At 38.3% G+C, this 15,377-nt stretch overlaps 1 protein-coding gene across 5 annotated transcripts in view; it reads left to right on the top strand.

Annotated features, from left to right (window-relative positions):
- STEAP1 (STEAP family member 1) overlaps window positions 1-14,300 on the top strand; it is a 22,737-nt gene extending 8,437 nt beyond the window's left edge. For 4 of the 5 annotated variants that reach the window (XM_072651545.1, XM_072651541.1, XM_072651542.1 and 1 more), the window contains 4 exons: window positions 3,471-3,566; window positions 7,822-8,334; window positions 9,536-9,700; window positions 13,997-14,300. In XM_072651545.1, the coding sequence (XP_072507646.1) occupies window positions 3,483-3,566; window positions 7,822-8,334; window positions 9,536-9,700; window positions 13,997-14,254 (1,020 nt within the window). In that variant the 5' untranslated portion in view covers window positions 3,471-3,482 and the 3' untranslated portion in view covers window positions 14,255-14,300. Of the gene's footprint in view, window positions 1-3,470; window positions 3,567-7,821; window positions 8,335-9,535; window positions 9,701-9,933; window positions 10,098-13,996 lie in introns of those variants that run through there. The other variant, XM_072651546.1, reaches the window with a different exon arrangement.
- Window positions 14,301-15,377: the final 1,077 nt, after the last annotated feature.

Below are 15,377 nucleotides of genomic sequence, written 5' to 3'. Positions count from 1 at the left end.
TAAAGAGGTGGACCCAACTGAAAAATGACTAAACAACAAGACTGCAAGTGCTATCAGGTCCCCCTAAATTTGGTGTCCCAGGTCAAAGTCCCAGTTGCCCCCACCCTACTTATGGCTCTGATGTCATGACTTGAATTAATCCATTGCAGAAAATGAAAATCAACTCAGCCTTTTGGAGAGCATCATGGGTAGATGTGGAACTGTCTCTGGTTAAGCATGCTTAACACCTCGCACAGCAGCCAAAACAGGTTGGAAATGAACAAATATAGGGAATTCAGAATTTATACACATTGTGACAATTTTATAAGAGATAGAAAAATCCTTTCATCCTGAAACTCATTTAGTATGCCACAAGGCGTTATTCAAATGAAAATCACACTTCAATCACTGCTCACCTGGCAAATGTTGAGACAAAAATTATGCAATAATTGATGGCAGCTATTCCTAACAAATTTCATAAGCTTAGCTTCCCCAAAGGGGATGTAAATTCAGATATATTATATAGGGTTTGATGAGGCAAAAATATCATAAAACATGAAAGTAATGGAAATTTCCTGTGTTAATGTGGCCTTTGTTCCATTTACTTTTCACCATTAGTGTTACCTTCGAAACATCAAAGAATTCAATGTTTGTTTTAATAGAAATGATTTTTTTTATTCCTGTTCCAGTCATCTTCTATTAACATAACACTGGACAAGGTATAGTCTTCCATGGTACAGTATCTCATAAATAAATAGATTGTAATATCGTTGAAGGCAGAAATCATGTCTTCAGTTTTCATATATCCTACTCAATTCCCAACACAGACCTAGCGTATGGAACCACTGAATCTTCTCTGCTTGATTTTTCCACTATCCCAAATAAATGTTCTAAAGGTATAATTAGTAGTTAAAATCAAGTGCTACTATTCTTAGGATCATAAATTCATTGATTTAAAGCTAGAAAGAACCTTAGAAGTCATCTAGTCAAACCCCTCATTTTTTTAAGGAAAAAACAAAACAAAAAAATATACATATATACACATGCACACATATGTTATATGTGTGTGTTATATAGACATGTTGTTTAAGCACTATTTAAGTGATTTGCCCAAGATCACCCAGGAAACAAGTGGCAGAGTTGAGTTCTTCACCCAGCTTCTCTGTCTCCAAATCCAACATTCTTCACAATTCAGTGTTGTTCATTCATTTTTCAGCCATATCTGACTCTTCATGACAACATTTGGGGTTATCTTGGCAAAGATGATAGCATGGTTTCCCTCTCCAGCTCATTTTATAGATGAGGAAACTGAGGCAAACTAGGTTAAGTGATTTACCCAGGGTCACACAGCCAGTAAGTGTCTGAGACCAGCTTTGAACTCAAGAAGTTGAGTCTTTCTGCCTCCAGGCACTATGGCACCACCTAGCCGTTCCTATACCATAATGCCTCTCCAATGAAGAGAAGCAAACCGTATATACATACATAATGATCATGCAAAATGTTTTGTATGTAAACCAAGTATTTGGGGAAAGCAAATGAAGGGAAAAGAGCATCACTGACTGAGATCATGAGGGATGACCACGAAAAAGGTAGCATTTGAGCTGGGTAGGATTTCAGCAGACAAGATGTAAGGGAGGACAAACCAGACACAGAGATCAACATGAGGAATGTTATATACCTAGAACAAGGTAAATTGTATGCAGATAACGATGGCAAAGGAAGCTTACGCCAGGCTATGGAGGGCCTTGAATGACAGACTGAAGAATATGACCTTTTGAACAAAGAATGGACACGCCCAGGTTCTTCTGTTAGGAAGATTAATCTGGTAAACATGTGAATCATGATGGAGTAAGTACAGCATGGAAGAATCCAGAGATATGTTGCTATTGGAAAAAAAAAATTGCAATTGTCAGGATGCAGGGCAGAGAGAAGCTTTATTATGGAGATGGCAATGGGACTAGAGAGGAGGGGAAGGATCCCAGAGGAATTTTGGAGGACTGGAGCATTGATATGGGAAGTGCAGGGTGAGGAATAGTCATTAAGAGATTCGGAGAATGAAGATGTTATTACGAGAGAATGATTAAGTCAGAGGCAGGAGCAGGTTTGGGTGTGAAAATAATTTTGTGCACAGAGACATCTACATTGAGAAATCTTTGAGACATTTTAAGAAATGGGGATAAACTTGCCTTTTTTTAGACATGATAGTGAAGACCAGTGATTTTCAAATTTAAAAAAAAAATCCTAGGCATTATATGGGGAAGCATATTTATGGAGATCACCTTCCATTTTCTCATAAATAGGCTTCAAATTCAGAATTATTGTAGTTGATCATTTTTTAAAGGTTTCCTTTCCTTAGTGTGAATAACCTACCTGAAAGGGTCAGATCCTGATGAGAATTAAGCAAACTAATGTATGCAGCATTGCAGAACTGAAGATAGGCTTTTAAATGTCAGCTATCATTATTATTATTTTTAATCAAGACTTTCAGTCCAGATACATTAGAGTGACATCCTGATGAAAGTTCAGAATGTATCAGAGCCTGCTGCTATAAGCCAAGGTTGTGGCTTTTAATAGCCACACAGTCCCAGGCTGTTTATATTTGCTGAATTTTTAAAATAAATGGAATAAATCATAGACTTAGAAGCAGAAGGAATTTTATGGATAATTTAAGTAAACCTCTACAGATAAGGAAGCTGAGTTTCAAAATGGTGAAATGACTCACCCAAGGTCATGCAGCTAGAACATATTTTTTAATAGAATACAAACTCCTGGAAGGCAAAGAATATTTTGTGTTGTCTTTGTATTCCCTGTGCTTAGCATGGTGGAAAGAGTGCTGGCTTTGGAAACAGAGGACCTGAGTTCAAAACTTACCCCTGCAGTCTACTACCTGTATGACCTTGGACAAGTCATTTAGTGTCCTTGACCCTTGAGTTCTCTCACCTATAAAATATGGCCTCAGATGCTTATTAGCTGGGTGGCCTTGGGCAGATCACTTAATCTCTGTCTGCCCCAGTTTCCTCATCTGTAAAATGAGCTGGACAAGGAAATGACCAATCACTGCTCTATTTCTGCCAAGAAAACCCCAAATGGGGTCACAGAGAGTCAGACACAATTGAAACAACTCAGTAACAGGGAACTCTTAATGGAGAAATTCTCTTTAATAATAATGCAAATTGGCTAATTCTCTGCAATTTATAATCCCAGAGAGATCCAAGGGACTCTTTCCCAGAGTCATAGAGCTAGAGCTAGTTTATACCAGAGGCAAAGCTTAAATCCAAGTCTTCCTTCCTCAAAAGCCAACTCTCCATCCCCACAAAGGCTCTTGGGGTTGTCCATATTATAGTCAATAGGCCTCTCTTGCCTGTCGAATTGCAATTTTTCTACCACAGTTTCTACTTTGAGTTCACAAAATGATTCGTCATTCTATATTATAATGAAAATAACTATTTTCATTAAGACACATTTTTATTTCACTATGTGTTATATTACAGATTCTCTAAAGGATGGAAAACAGAAAAGATATCACAAACCAAGAGGAGCTTTGTGAAATGAGGACTAGGGAGAAGATGGAAGAACATGATCACTTGGTAAAAAACAATGTGCTTCTCCTCCTATTGTCCCCCAACATTATTCTGCATTTTAATCACCCTTTGCCTATTTTGATGGGTGTGAGGTGAAACCTCATTGTTTTAATTTGCATTTGTGTAAATATTAGTGATTTGGGAGACTCATGTGATTGTTGATAGTTTATATTTCTTCCTTTGAAAATTGTTCATATCCTTTGATCACTCATCTACCGGGGACACTCTTATTCTTTTAAGTGTGCTTCATTTCCTTATGCTTTGGATACCAGACTTTTATCAAAAAGTTTGATGCAAAGATTTTTTTTCCAACTCACCTGCTTATCTTATTCAACTTGTGTTAATTTGTTTGTGCAAAACCACTTACATTTTATAAAATTAAAATTGTATTTTTTTTCTTTTGTGATTTCCTCTTTCCCTTATCAGGTTATGGATTCTGTCCTGAACCATAGTTGTGAAAGGTGCCTTCTTCTTCTGTTCTCTCATTATTATCATTAGACTGGGTCCTTTCACTGTGAGGTTGCCAATCTATTTGAAACTTAGTGATGTTAGCATTCTTTCTGATAGACCACAGCCATCTCCTTAGTGATTGTTCACTTTTATGTACTACTTGCAGCTCACAAAACATTTTCCTTATCATAAAAGCCTGTGAGAAAGGTAGTATGAAGAGTATTATCCCCATTTTTATAAATGAAAAAACTCATACTTGGAAGTAAAATGATTTGACCAAAGTCACAGAGCTGGCAAGTTGTAAGATCTGGGACTAGTATCCACATGTTTGAGTGTAATTAGAATGCACTTTTTCCTATGTCATCATACTGCTTCTCATCACATAAACATGAGCCAAATATTGACTTTCCATCTCCAGGGATATAAAAATAACAGTCATTTTTTTTTTTTGATCGCACTTCTCACCATATCAGTGTAAGGAACTCTCTAGTGTGAAAATTCCCTCCAGTGACACAGATCAGCAGTTCATCTATAACTTAGTCTTGGGCAAGGGCCTGGGTCACCAAAATGTTAATTAATTTGCCCAAGGTCATGTCAGTGGAAGGACTTGAAAACAGGCATTCTGACTCCAAAACCAGTCACCTCTCCACTCCGCCATATTGCTTCTTGTTGTTACTAACACTCAAGTATTTTCAGTCTTTTCTGTAATCCTTAATGACTTATGAGAGAAGGAAAAAATACTGTTAACAACTTAGGGGTGTTACACATGTTCACCTAAGGGCAGTATGTAGAATTGTATTCTATTTTTCAGTCCTGCCAGTTTCATAGGCATCATGCATGCCAGTCACCCCTTAGTGTATCAACTACATAGAGAAAAAAAATGCTTGGATTTAGAAAGTGTTGAATTTAAGTCAGAGGACCTGAGTTCAAATCTCAGCTTTGCAATTTATTGACTGTGTGACCATGGGTTAATCATTTAAACTCTCTGGTCCTGCTTCTTCATCTAAAAAATATGTGATGACAACTTCATAATGCCCCTTCTAGCCCTAATGTCTATGATCTTTTAACTACATCCATGGAAGATCACAAGTCCTATCTCTATCCTAGGTCTCCAAGACTAACATTTTCTCTCTCCGCAAAGCTATTGGAAGGAAAAATGGCAAGGAATTTGGGAGGAAAAAGAGAATTTTAAATAATTTAGAAATGTATATATTAACTGGATAACTTTATTAAGACATCACTGATATCTTCTTCCTCAATCATACTAATATATGCTCCTGCATCGATGTGATTTGCATTTTTAAAGTTAATTAGACAACATTCTGTGTCTCAATTCTTCTCAAACCATAAGAAAATGTGCCTGAGCTCATTTGCATACCTCTTTTTGATATCCAGGCAGGATATAAGCTGCATCCACTTTTTTGAGAAAACATCAAGTTTAAGAGTAGTCAAGGTTTAAAGTAATTCCCAAATATTAGCAGAGATATCCCTATATGAAAGGTACTAGAGGGTCATATGTAGTTACAAACTGAGGAAGCGGAGACTTTCTTCTATGTAAAATCAGAAGGTTGGAAATAAGCAATCTATAGCTTTAAGATTCTATAGGCTCCAGAACAACAAAAAGCCACCAAAATCAATGAATAATCTTTGCATAAAGCATCAGGACAACAAGGAAAGGAAACTGAGGCTGGGCCAAAATTTCTATTTGGACAACTTCTAAGGTGGTTTCTGTATCAATTCATAGGGATGGGGGAGAGATGGGAGTACACAAAATGCTGGAATTCTGGCAACCTTGAAAACCTCAAAGATGCATGCCGTCATCTATCACTCACTCTAAAGCACACCAATTTACCCTGCTAGACTGTCGAGACAGCATGTGGAAGCAAGAAACAGCATTGACCTTTGAAGTCAGAAACCGTAGGTTCCAATCCTGGCTCTGGCCTTTAGGAGCCATGTGGCCTTGGATAAGTAAGTCACTTACCTCTACTTTCCTGAGGGCCTCATTTTCCTCATATTAAAATAGGGATCGTGATGCTTTTAACTACCTCCCTTCCAAAGTAAGTGAAAAAAAAGTTCTTTATGAACTCTAAAGCATTTAAAATATTTTACTATAAATTTATATTTTTATTGTGCCTAAGTATATATATTATATATACATATATATTACCTGGATAACTTTATAATCTGGCCACATATTTCTCAGTGGAACTTTTATGTCTATGAGCCTTCAGAATCACAGTATTGGAACATTTAGTGAAAACCACACATTTGGACTCAATTTTTTTGTGTGTGTTGTCATTCAGTTGTATCTGACTCTTCATGACCCCATTTGGAGTTTTCTTGGCAGAAATACTGGAATAGTTTGCCATTTCCTTCTTCAGTTCATTTTACAGATGGTGAAACTGAGGCAAACCGGGTTAAATGACTGGCCCAGGGTCACACAGCTAATATCTGAGGTCAGAGTTGAACTCAGGAAAGTAAGTCTTCCTGACTCTAGACCATGCGCTCTATCCACTGCACCACCTAGCCATCCATATATACTGCTTAGTATAGATCAAATGGGAAATTTGTAAATCACTTAGTGCAGTGCCTGGTATACAGAAAGCACTGTATATTCTCTTCTCTTCTCTTCAAAAGGAAGAAAGAGTAAGATGACAATGAAGTCTACACTATAGCCAGAATGCAAAAAAATTTGGGGTCTCACAATTACAAACTTGGCAATGATATATAATAGCATATATTAACCAGGGCCTCTGCTGAAGTCCTGCTCTGATGCCATAAATCTAGCTAGTAAATCCCAGATTAACTAGGTAGCTGTTGGCTATCAAAAAATTCCCTTCCTTAGAGCAGAACACTCTCAGTTAAAGGGAGAGGAGAACTTGAAAAGACCTTAGCTTACAAGGGCCAGCATCTCCCACTGCACTCTGGGCCATCTCCAATCATCCTGATGGATATCTGGCCCCTGGACTCAGATGGCTCCAGAAGAGAAGGTGAAGCTGGTGACTTTGTGCAGCTCTGCCTCACTTAAATCCAATTCATTTGCGTGTCATGGCATCACCTCCCTGATGCCATGGTCCTCTTTGAGAAAGGACAAGCCACAACCATAGTTCTGATGCCTCACTGTGGCATGGTGATCAGCCAGATTTTTGAGGGTTATCCCAGCAGAATACAAGATCTGGTAGACCCTGTCCCTGTGAGTACAGGTCCAGTGACAAGATCCAAGTCTGTTTTGTGAGGGTCTGGCTGGCTCAGAAGCATAGAGGCTCCTTGCGAGTTTATCTATTGCAGAGAAGTCAAATTTATGACCCACCCTCTGCTTGTGACCCACAAAACTCCTAAGTAAGGTCTGAACCTAATTAAAACATAGTGAAAAATGTTTCACAAAATAAATTAAAAAATTTTTAAAAATTTTTAAAACACAGGCAACATTAATTTATGCTTTTCTAAGTCAGTATTGGGAAATGTTTCACAAAACAAATCAAAATCAAACACAACATAAACAATGTTAACTTGTGCTTTTCTAAATGAGTTGTGGGAGGGGAACGCACTGAGATCTGTTTCTGTTTTAACTGGACACTGTTGGGCTATAGCATAACAAAATTTTTGACAACAACAATCCTCAAAGGCCATTTACTGAATCATAGTAGAAGGCTCATGATCTATGTTGGTGGAGGACCCACCAAAGAAATCCTGGATCCCAGAAGTTATAAAATTACATGTGAGTATATATGAATTTGTAAACGGTTGATGATATGGGCATTTAGCTATCTTCTCTAATCTTCCTTAATATGTTTCTTTTTCTTTGTTTTAGACAGAGGACTCAAGAAATGTCAGCACCCCAAAGAGACCTGACCTTTTTCATTTACATCACGTGACTGGCTTCGATGTGTTTGAGTTCCCTGATGAGCTAAAGCACAAACAAGAGCTCTTTCCACAATGGCATTTGCCCGTTAAAATGGCGGCCATCATAGCCCTTGTAATCTTCCTTTATACTTGCCTAAGGGATGTCATACACCCTTTTGTAATGACTGGGGCACATTTTTTCTATAAAATTCCAATTCTGGTCATCAACAAAGTTCTGCCAGTGGTGTCCATCACTCTTTTAGCACTGGTTTATTTGCCAGGTATAATCGCAGCTGCTTTCCAGCTTCATAATGGAACCAAGTATAAGAGATTTCCAGATTGGTTGGATAAATGGATGCTGGCAAGGAAGCAATTCGGCCTTCTCAGTTTCTTTTTTGCCTCACTGCACGCAATTTACAGTTTGTCCTATCCAATGAGGAGGTCTTACAGATACAAGCTGCTAAACTGGGCGTATGAACAGGTATGATTCTCATTGTGATACAAATATCCCCAAATTCTATGTCAACTAATGATTCCTCCCTCTTATTCTACTCCAGAACCCCCTGAGAGTTGATATCAACAAAGTTTCTTGCATTTCTGCTTTTATTTGAAACTTTTGCTTTGGTCTTTTTTTTTTGTGGGGTTTTTGGGGGTTTTGGGGGGAGGGGCAAGGCAATGGGGTTAAGTGACTAGCCCAGGGTCACACAACTAGTAAGTATCTGAGGTCACATTTGAATTCAGGTCCTCCAGGGCTGGTGCTCTATCCACTTTGCCACTTAGCTGCCCCTCATTTGAAACTTGTAAAGGTGGTTTATATACTGAGGTAAGTAGAGGGGGATAACTGGATTTGGAGTCAGAAAGACTGGATTCACAGCCTGCCTCTGAGGAGTACCGGCTATGTAATTCTGACCAAATCACTTAATCCCTCAGTGCCTAACGCAACTCTTTAAGCCAAAAAGTTGCAGAAAAGTTACTTCTTCATTAGTTACTACAGGTCTTCATTCAAAAAAGCAGTTTCCTCATTAGGAGATTCCAAAACCAAAGAAATCACAGACCTGAACCACCTTCCACACTCTCTGTTCCCTCCCACCCCCCAAAAAAAAGTACCTACCTTATAGGTACGGTATGTAGATAATGCGTGCAAAGTGTTTGGGAAACTTTAAAGAGTTTTATAAATGTTTGTTTTTATTGTTAGTTCCAGTTGTTTGCTAAGTAGATTTATGGGAAAGGCTCTCAGAAACCATCCAGTCCAACCACATTTATTTTACACATCAGGAAACGTCTGAGGTTCAGGGAAGTGAAGCTATTTCCCACATTTCCCACAGGCAATAATTGTCAGAGATAGAGTTTGAAACCCGGGTCTTGTGACTCCAAATCCAGGGTTTTATTCACTGAAACATGCTGCATTCCTAGTGAGATGGATAGGGTGCCAGGCCTGGAGTAAAAAGAACTCATCTTCCTAAGTTTAAATCCAGTCTCAGGCACTTACTGTGTGATTCTGGGCTAGTTACTTGTTACTTTGACTCCGTTCCCTCGTCTGTAAAATGAGCTGGAGAAGGAAATGGCAAGCCACTCCAACATCTTTGCCAAGAAAACCCTAAATGGTGTCATGGAGAGTAAGACATGACAGAAATGACCGAACAATAAACAGATTCTTCCTTTCTTCTTTACCTCTCTGGCAGGTCCAACAAAATAAAGAAGATGCCTGGGTCGAGCATGATGTTTGGAGAATGGAAATTTATGTCTCTCTAGGAATTGTGGGACTTGCTTTGTTGGCCCTTCTGGCAGTGACCTCCATTCCTTCCATCAGCAACTCCCTGACCTGGAGAGAATTCCATTATATTCAGGTACATGGTAAAGAAAGCAATAAGATTGTTGAGGAGACATTCTCTTTGCATTCCTAACATAGTCAATATATGGACTTCTTACCCCACAGAATCATTTTCTTTATTTTCCCCTAACACAGTAGCTAGTACATAGTAAGGTATTAAATAAATTGATTAGTTGAAAGCAAATGTTCCACCCTCTTACTCTTTTAGTAAGTGTAGTTAAAAGTTGCATTTATATCTTTTCCCTACAGTTCCTAGAAGCAAAACCAAAAACAAACAAAAAACCTCACCAGATACAAAAAGACAAGACTTCGCATAACACAAACAAGGCTCTCCTTACATAGAACACTTTACAAGAAGGACTTCAGACTTGCTGGCTGTTTTGTTCAGACAGCTAGCTATATGCCTGTTATCTACAAACATGACTATTTATGAGAACTGTGTTCTTCTTATCTGGAAACAAAAACAGGTTTTTTCCTACACCCCCCTCGCTTCTGCATTTATCCATTCTTTTATATGTCCATGTGAAAATAATTATCCAAAAATGACAGCTTTCATGGTTGTAGATATGGAAGAGACCTTGGAAATTATCTAGACCTCTTCTGTGTCATGAACCCCATTGGTAGTCTGCTGAACCCAAGGACTCCTTCTCAGGATAATGTTATTAAATTCATAAAATAAAGTACATGGGATTACAGAGGAGACTGATTATTTTGAAGTAATTATATTGAAATCCTTTAACAGTTCTTCAACTGAATCAACAAAATTGATTTGCTAAATTAATGGCCAATATTTTTTTAAATTTACATACCTCCCCCCCAGGTTAAGAAACATTGATCTGATACATTTTCCTCATTTTATAGAAAAGGAAATGGCTTCCCTGAAATTTCTAATGTTATCAGGGCCAAGCAGAGACATTTCAGTCAACAAATGAACAAGCTTTTATCAGGTACCTGCTATGTGCCAGGCTCTGTTAGGCACTGGAGATACAAAGACAAAAAATAGAACAGCTCCCGACATGAAGTTGCTTCTAGACTCATTTCACATTATTCCCTTTCATGCCCTCTCCATTGTGATCAAATTGACCTACTCTCTATTCCCCATATAGGTCATCTCTCACATCCATGCCTTTGCATACATCATTCCCCCCAACTCTAGAATGCCTTCTCTCCTCATCTCTGACTCTTAAAAGTCTGTAGCTTCCTTCAGAGCACATCTTGGTTGCCAGCTCTTACAGGAGGCCTTTCCTGATTTATGATCTTCTCCCTTGAAATTTGTGTATACTTTCTACTGATTTATCTGTATAATGCTATATCTTATCCTCAAATCTCAATATATCAATTATATCAAACCCTCAAATCTCAATATAGCAAACTCCTTGAGGTCAAGGATTTCATATTCCCCAATACCTGATGAAATTAGTGTTTAACAATTTTATTGAATTAATTTGGATTGTAGAATAAGATTCACCTCATCTAGTTAAGACAGAGGCACTGATGGAATTTTTTTCAAATGATTCTGATGTGTTGACTTGGGATGACCTTGAGGGATGACCTCACAGAAAGTTATATTCCAGTATCCCCTTCCACACACCCACACTTCCTTTAACAGGATTAGGCTGGAAGCCTCTGCTTTCTGCCAATGGTCCTGAATTCTCCACATTCTTGTTGCACTCTTCATTGAGGTCTTTTGAAATCCTTTAAGTCTTGTAGGACTTTTTTTAATCTCTTGTTTTGTCAAACCCCCAGAATACATCTAATACTTTCCAGGCTTAGGCTATTAACTACAAAGGGCACCATATATCACTTGAGCCTACACTTGATACTGAAAAATTTGGACAAGAAAATTCAGGACAACAATGTCCTACTTCCTCCAGGGTCCAGAAACTGATATTGCAACAGTGCAAATGATAAATGTCTCTTAAAAGAGACACTGATCTCAGCTTTGCCACTCTACCCTAAGGACCATGGGATTTTACCATGTCACTAGCATCTGTTGTCTCCTTATCTGAATGTGAGTCCTGTGAGAACAGGGCCTGTTAACTTACTTTTCTATTTGAATCCCCAGCACTTAGCACAGAGCTTTGGAAAACATAACTGTTTAATAAATGCTTTTTTCATGAATTCATCTATTCATTCCCCCCAATATATTAAATGGCAATGATGTGTGATCTCTTCTGCCAAACTGGAGTCTTATTTAGCACTTGAAAAATGATTGTGACATTATTTGTCCTGAAGATTTGCTTCTGATTGAATTGTTTGCTATGCGTTTATAGTGCTGAATTAATGCCAACTGGATCCATTCCTGTAAGAGTTCATCAAAAAGACAGGCAACCAGAGTAACTGAGTATTCCACTGTCAGGATGCCACACAGTTGCAGAGGTCAAGAAGTGTTCAAAAGAAGGGAGAGATGAAGGAAAGAGTGGAAAAAAGAAGGAAAATAGGAGAAATGAGAGCATGATACATTGAATAGAGGGCTGACTCAAGAGTTAGAGAACCTAGTTCAAATCCTGTTTTTATCACTTACCACCATTGCGAGATTTCTTAATCTCCCTTGGCTTAAGTTTCCTCATCTATAAAATAAGGGGGTTAGGCTGGTTAACGTCGGAGGTCTCTTCCATATCTACCTGTATAATTTCATGTGATCTATGAGAGGAAGGAATCGTTTAGATATGTCTACATAGAACCAAACAACTTAGCTTTGCTTTTTTGTAAGAGGCCCGCAGAAAAATGTCTGAATTTTGTGGCCTTGGATGAATCATTTCCGAGTCTTGGTTTCTTCATCTATAAAATAAGAGACTTTTACAGCCTTGAATAAATGTCACCTGAACTCATTCCAGTGAGGTAGTGATACTGCCTGGTAAATAAGTGATTTAAAAGACTAAAGTAATTCCAAAGTAATGGAACATTCCACTGTCAGGCTCCCACAGAGTTTTAGCAGTCAAGAAACGGTCAAAAAAATGGGAGGGAGAGACAGAGGAATGAACTAATAGACTAACATATCTAAAGTCCCTTTTATCCCAGTAACATTATATGATTGCATAATCCAGATAAAAACTAGAAAATCCTTTCAAAGGTTCAGCTGTATCTTGGTCACTGTTGGATAGCATTTTTCAGTTTTCATCTGGATCCTAAATTCGTATAGTATTTCAGAGCTAAAAGGAACTTTAGTCTTAACCTAGTCCAACCCCTTCGTTTTATCGTTGAAGAAACTGAGGCCAGCTGAACCAATTTGTCCAGGATCACCCAGTTGGTTGATGACAGAGTCAGGATCCAAAAACCAGACTCCCAGTTCCAAAAAGAGGCTTCTTTCTATGCTGTGATGGTGGACACTGGAGGCAATGGAGATGTCTGCCAAGCTGACATCTCTGTTCCATCAGAAGTATGACCAGAACACAACAAACTTGATCATTGTGACTCTCTCCATGACTGATATGGATCATGATCAAATTGATCTAGATTTATTAATTTTCCATCTGAGCAGCTGGAAGCAGAAGATAGCTGCTTACACTCGGTGATTTGAAATTGGATCCTCTCCCACCCAAACCTTCAGTCTTCCTCGTACCTGTTATAGTACCTGAGGCTCCAGCACCGATGATCCTTAAAGAGCTTTTCATTTTTCAGGAGGCCTCTGTTAAAGTGAAAATATCTCTAGAAAGAGCATGATCAGTTACACCTATATTGGAAGCAGAATGTTCTTTGAAAGTAGCAAGGACTTCCAAATTGTGGACATTTGTGGCACATGCGATCCACTGTATTCTTCTTAAATAAAAGAGTCTTTTAAGAAATATAATGTTTTTTCCCCAGCCAATAATTTTGTGAGTCCTCCCTGCGATATTGTGTTTTCCTTCATTCTACACCTGTAAGGACTTTATAGATTTGAAATACATTAATTGTTATTTCTAATATTAGAAAATTTCTTAGCCAAAAAGGCTTTAAAAAAGTAAAAGTTAACAGAATTCAGCATTCTTTAATAAAATTTAATTAAGACTTGACTAACTTCAACAACTATCAATGAAGGGTCACTATTTGCAGAGCACCATTGCCAAGCACTTGGGAAGTGATGCAAAGATCCATTAAGTCTCTTGACGTTTTGGGATTCATAATCCAGCAAATGATCAGACATATTCACAGATCGTTAAAAACTTCTCTATGGCTATCGATTCTATTACCAATAATGAGTTTTTGTGCCTTGATTTATGGCAATAGAGCATGGTAAGTTTGATACCTCTCAAACTGGATGATTGGGCATTGATGATTAACTATCATTGTATGTATGATTGCTGGACTAATTTTTTTCCCTCTTCCCTTGCAGAGCAAGTTGGGAATCTTTTGCCTCTTATTGGGCACGATTCATGCACTGGTTTTTGCCTGGAACAAATGGGTGGATGTAAAGCAGTTCGTGTGGTACACCCCTCCTACTTTTATGATAGCAGTTTTACTTCCTGTTGCTGTCCTGACATGTAAAGTCATATTGCTCCTTCCATGCTATAGGAAGAGGATACAGAAGATAAGGCACGGTTGGGAAGATCCCACTAAAGCTAATAAAGCTGAGATGGTTTTCCGTCTGTAGAATACATGGATTTTTGCCAAATATTAAATTCTCCTATCACAAAGCATTTCCATTTGTATTTATGTTTTATAAAGGAACTTTCTTTCCATTTCTTAATTAGTATGCTGTCTCTTTATTGGAGGTACAGTTGAAACTTTGGAGTTTTGTCACCTACTGGATTCAGACCAAACATCTGTGTGTATTTGTATGTATATATGCATGTGTATATAGGTATACACATATATATATGCATATATATATATTAGACCCAGAACAGTGTTTATATATGTGTAACTGAATAAGGCAGAACAAAAGGATTCACCCACAATTTATGCTCTGTCTTGTATGTTCACGAAGCACTTTTCATAAGCCCCAGAAAAGAGGACTTAATGAATCTTCTAGTCATATCTGGATTTACTGCATCCCTTTGGGATCACAGAAACTCAGTTTGTTACAAGAGACTTCAGATACTTTCCAGTCTAATGTCCACCTAATAAAAAGGCCATCTGCAACGTAGCCAACAAGTAGCCATCTAGATTTGCTTGAAGAACTTCACTGAGGCTGAAGTCCATTGAAGCTGTTTTTAAGTTGTTTCCATCATGTCTGACTCTTTGTGACCCCATTTGAGGTTTTCTTGGTAAAGATCCTGGAGTGGTTTGCCATTTCCTTCTCCAACTTATTTTACGGATGAGGAAACTGAGGCAAATAGGGCCAAGTGACTTGCCCAGGGTCACACAGCTAGTAAGTGTCAGAGGCCGGATTCAAACTCAGGAAACTGAGTCTTCCTGACTCCAGAGCTGTTGCTCTATGCACTATGATGCCACCTAGCTGCTCCTGCTATCCAAGATAGCTCATTCCTTTTTTGGATAGCTCAAATCATTGAAGACTTTTTGCTTATGTGAAATCTATATCATCCATTCATTCACTGAGAGCTCCCTCTTCTCCATATCTAATACCATCTACCATGTTTCACTCCTTTACTCCACTCTATAATTCCAAGGTGGTCCTTCTTGCCAAGGGAGACCCCTCTACAAGCATCTTTAATCCCATCTTCTTCATTAAGGATATCCATGACACAGCTCTCTCTTGGCTCTCCTCTTACTTGTCTGAATTCTTCTTCTCTCTCCTTTGCTGGATCTTTATC

This window comes from Notamacropus eugenii, chromosome 3 (genome assembly GCF_028372415.1).
Source record: "Notamacropus eugenii isolate mMacEug1 chromosome 3, mMacEug1.pri_v2, whole genome shotgun sequence".
Lineage (NCBI taxonomy): Eukaryota > Metazoa > Chordata > Mammalia > Diprotodontia > Macropodidae > Notamacropus > Notamacropus eugenii.
This window is presented reverse-complemented; position numbering and strand designations above follow the sequence as displayed.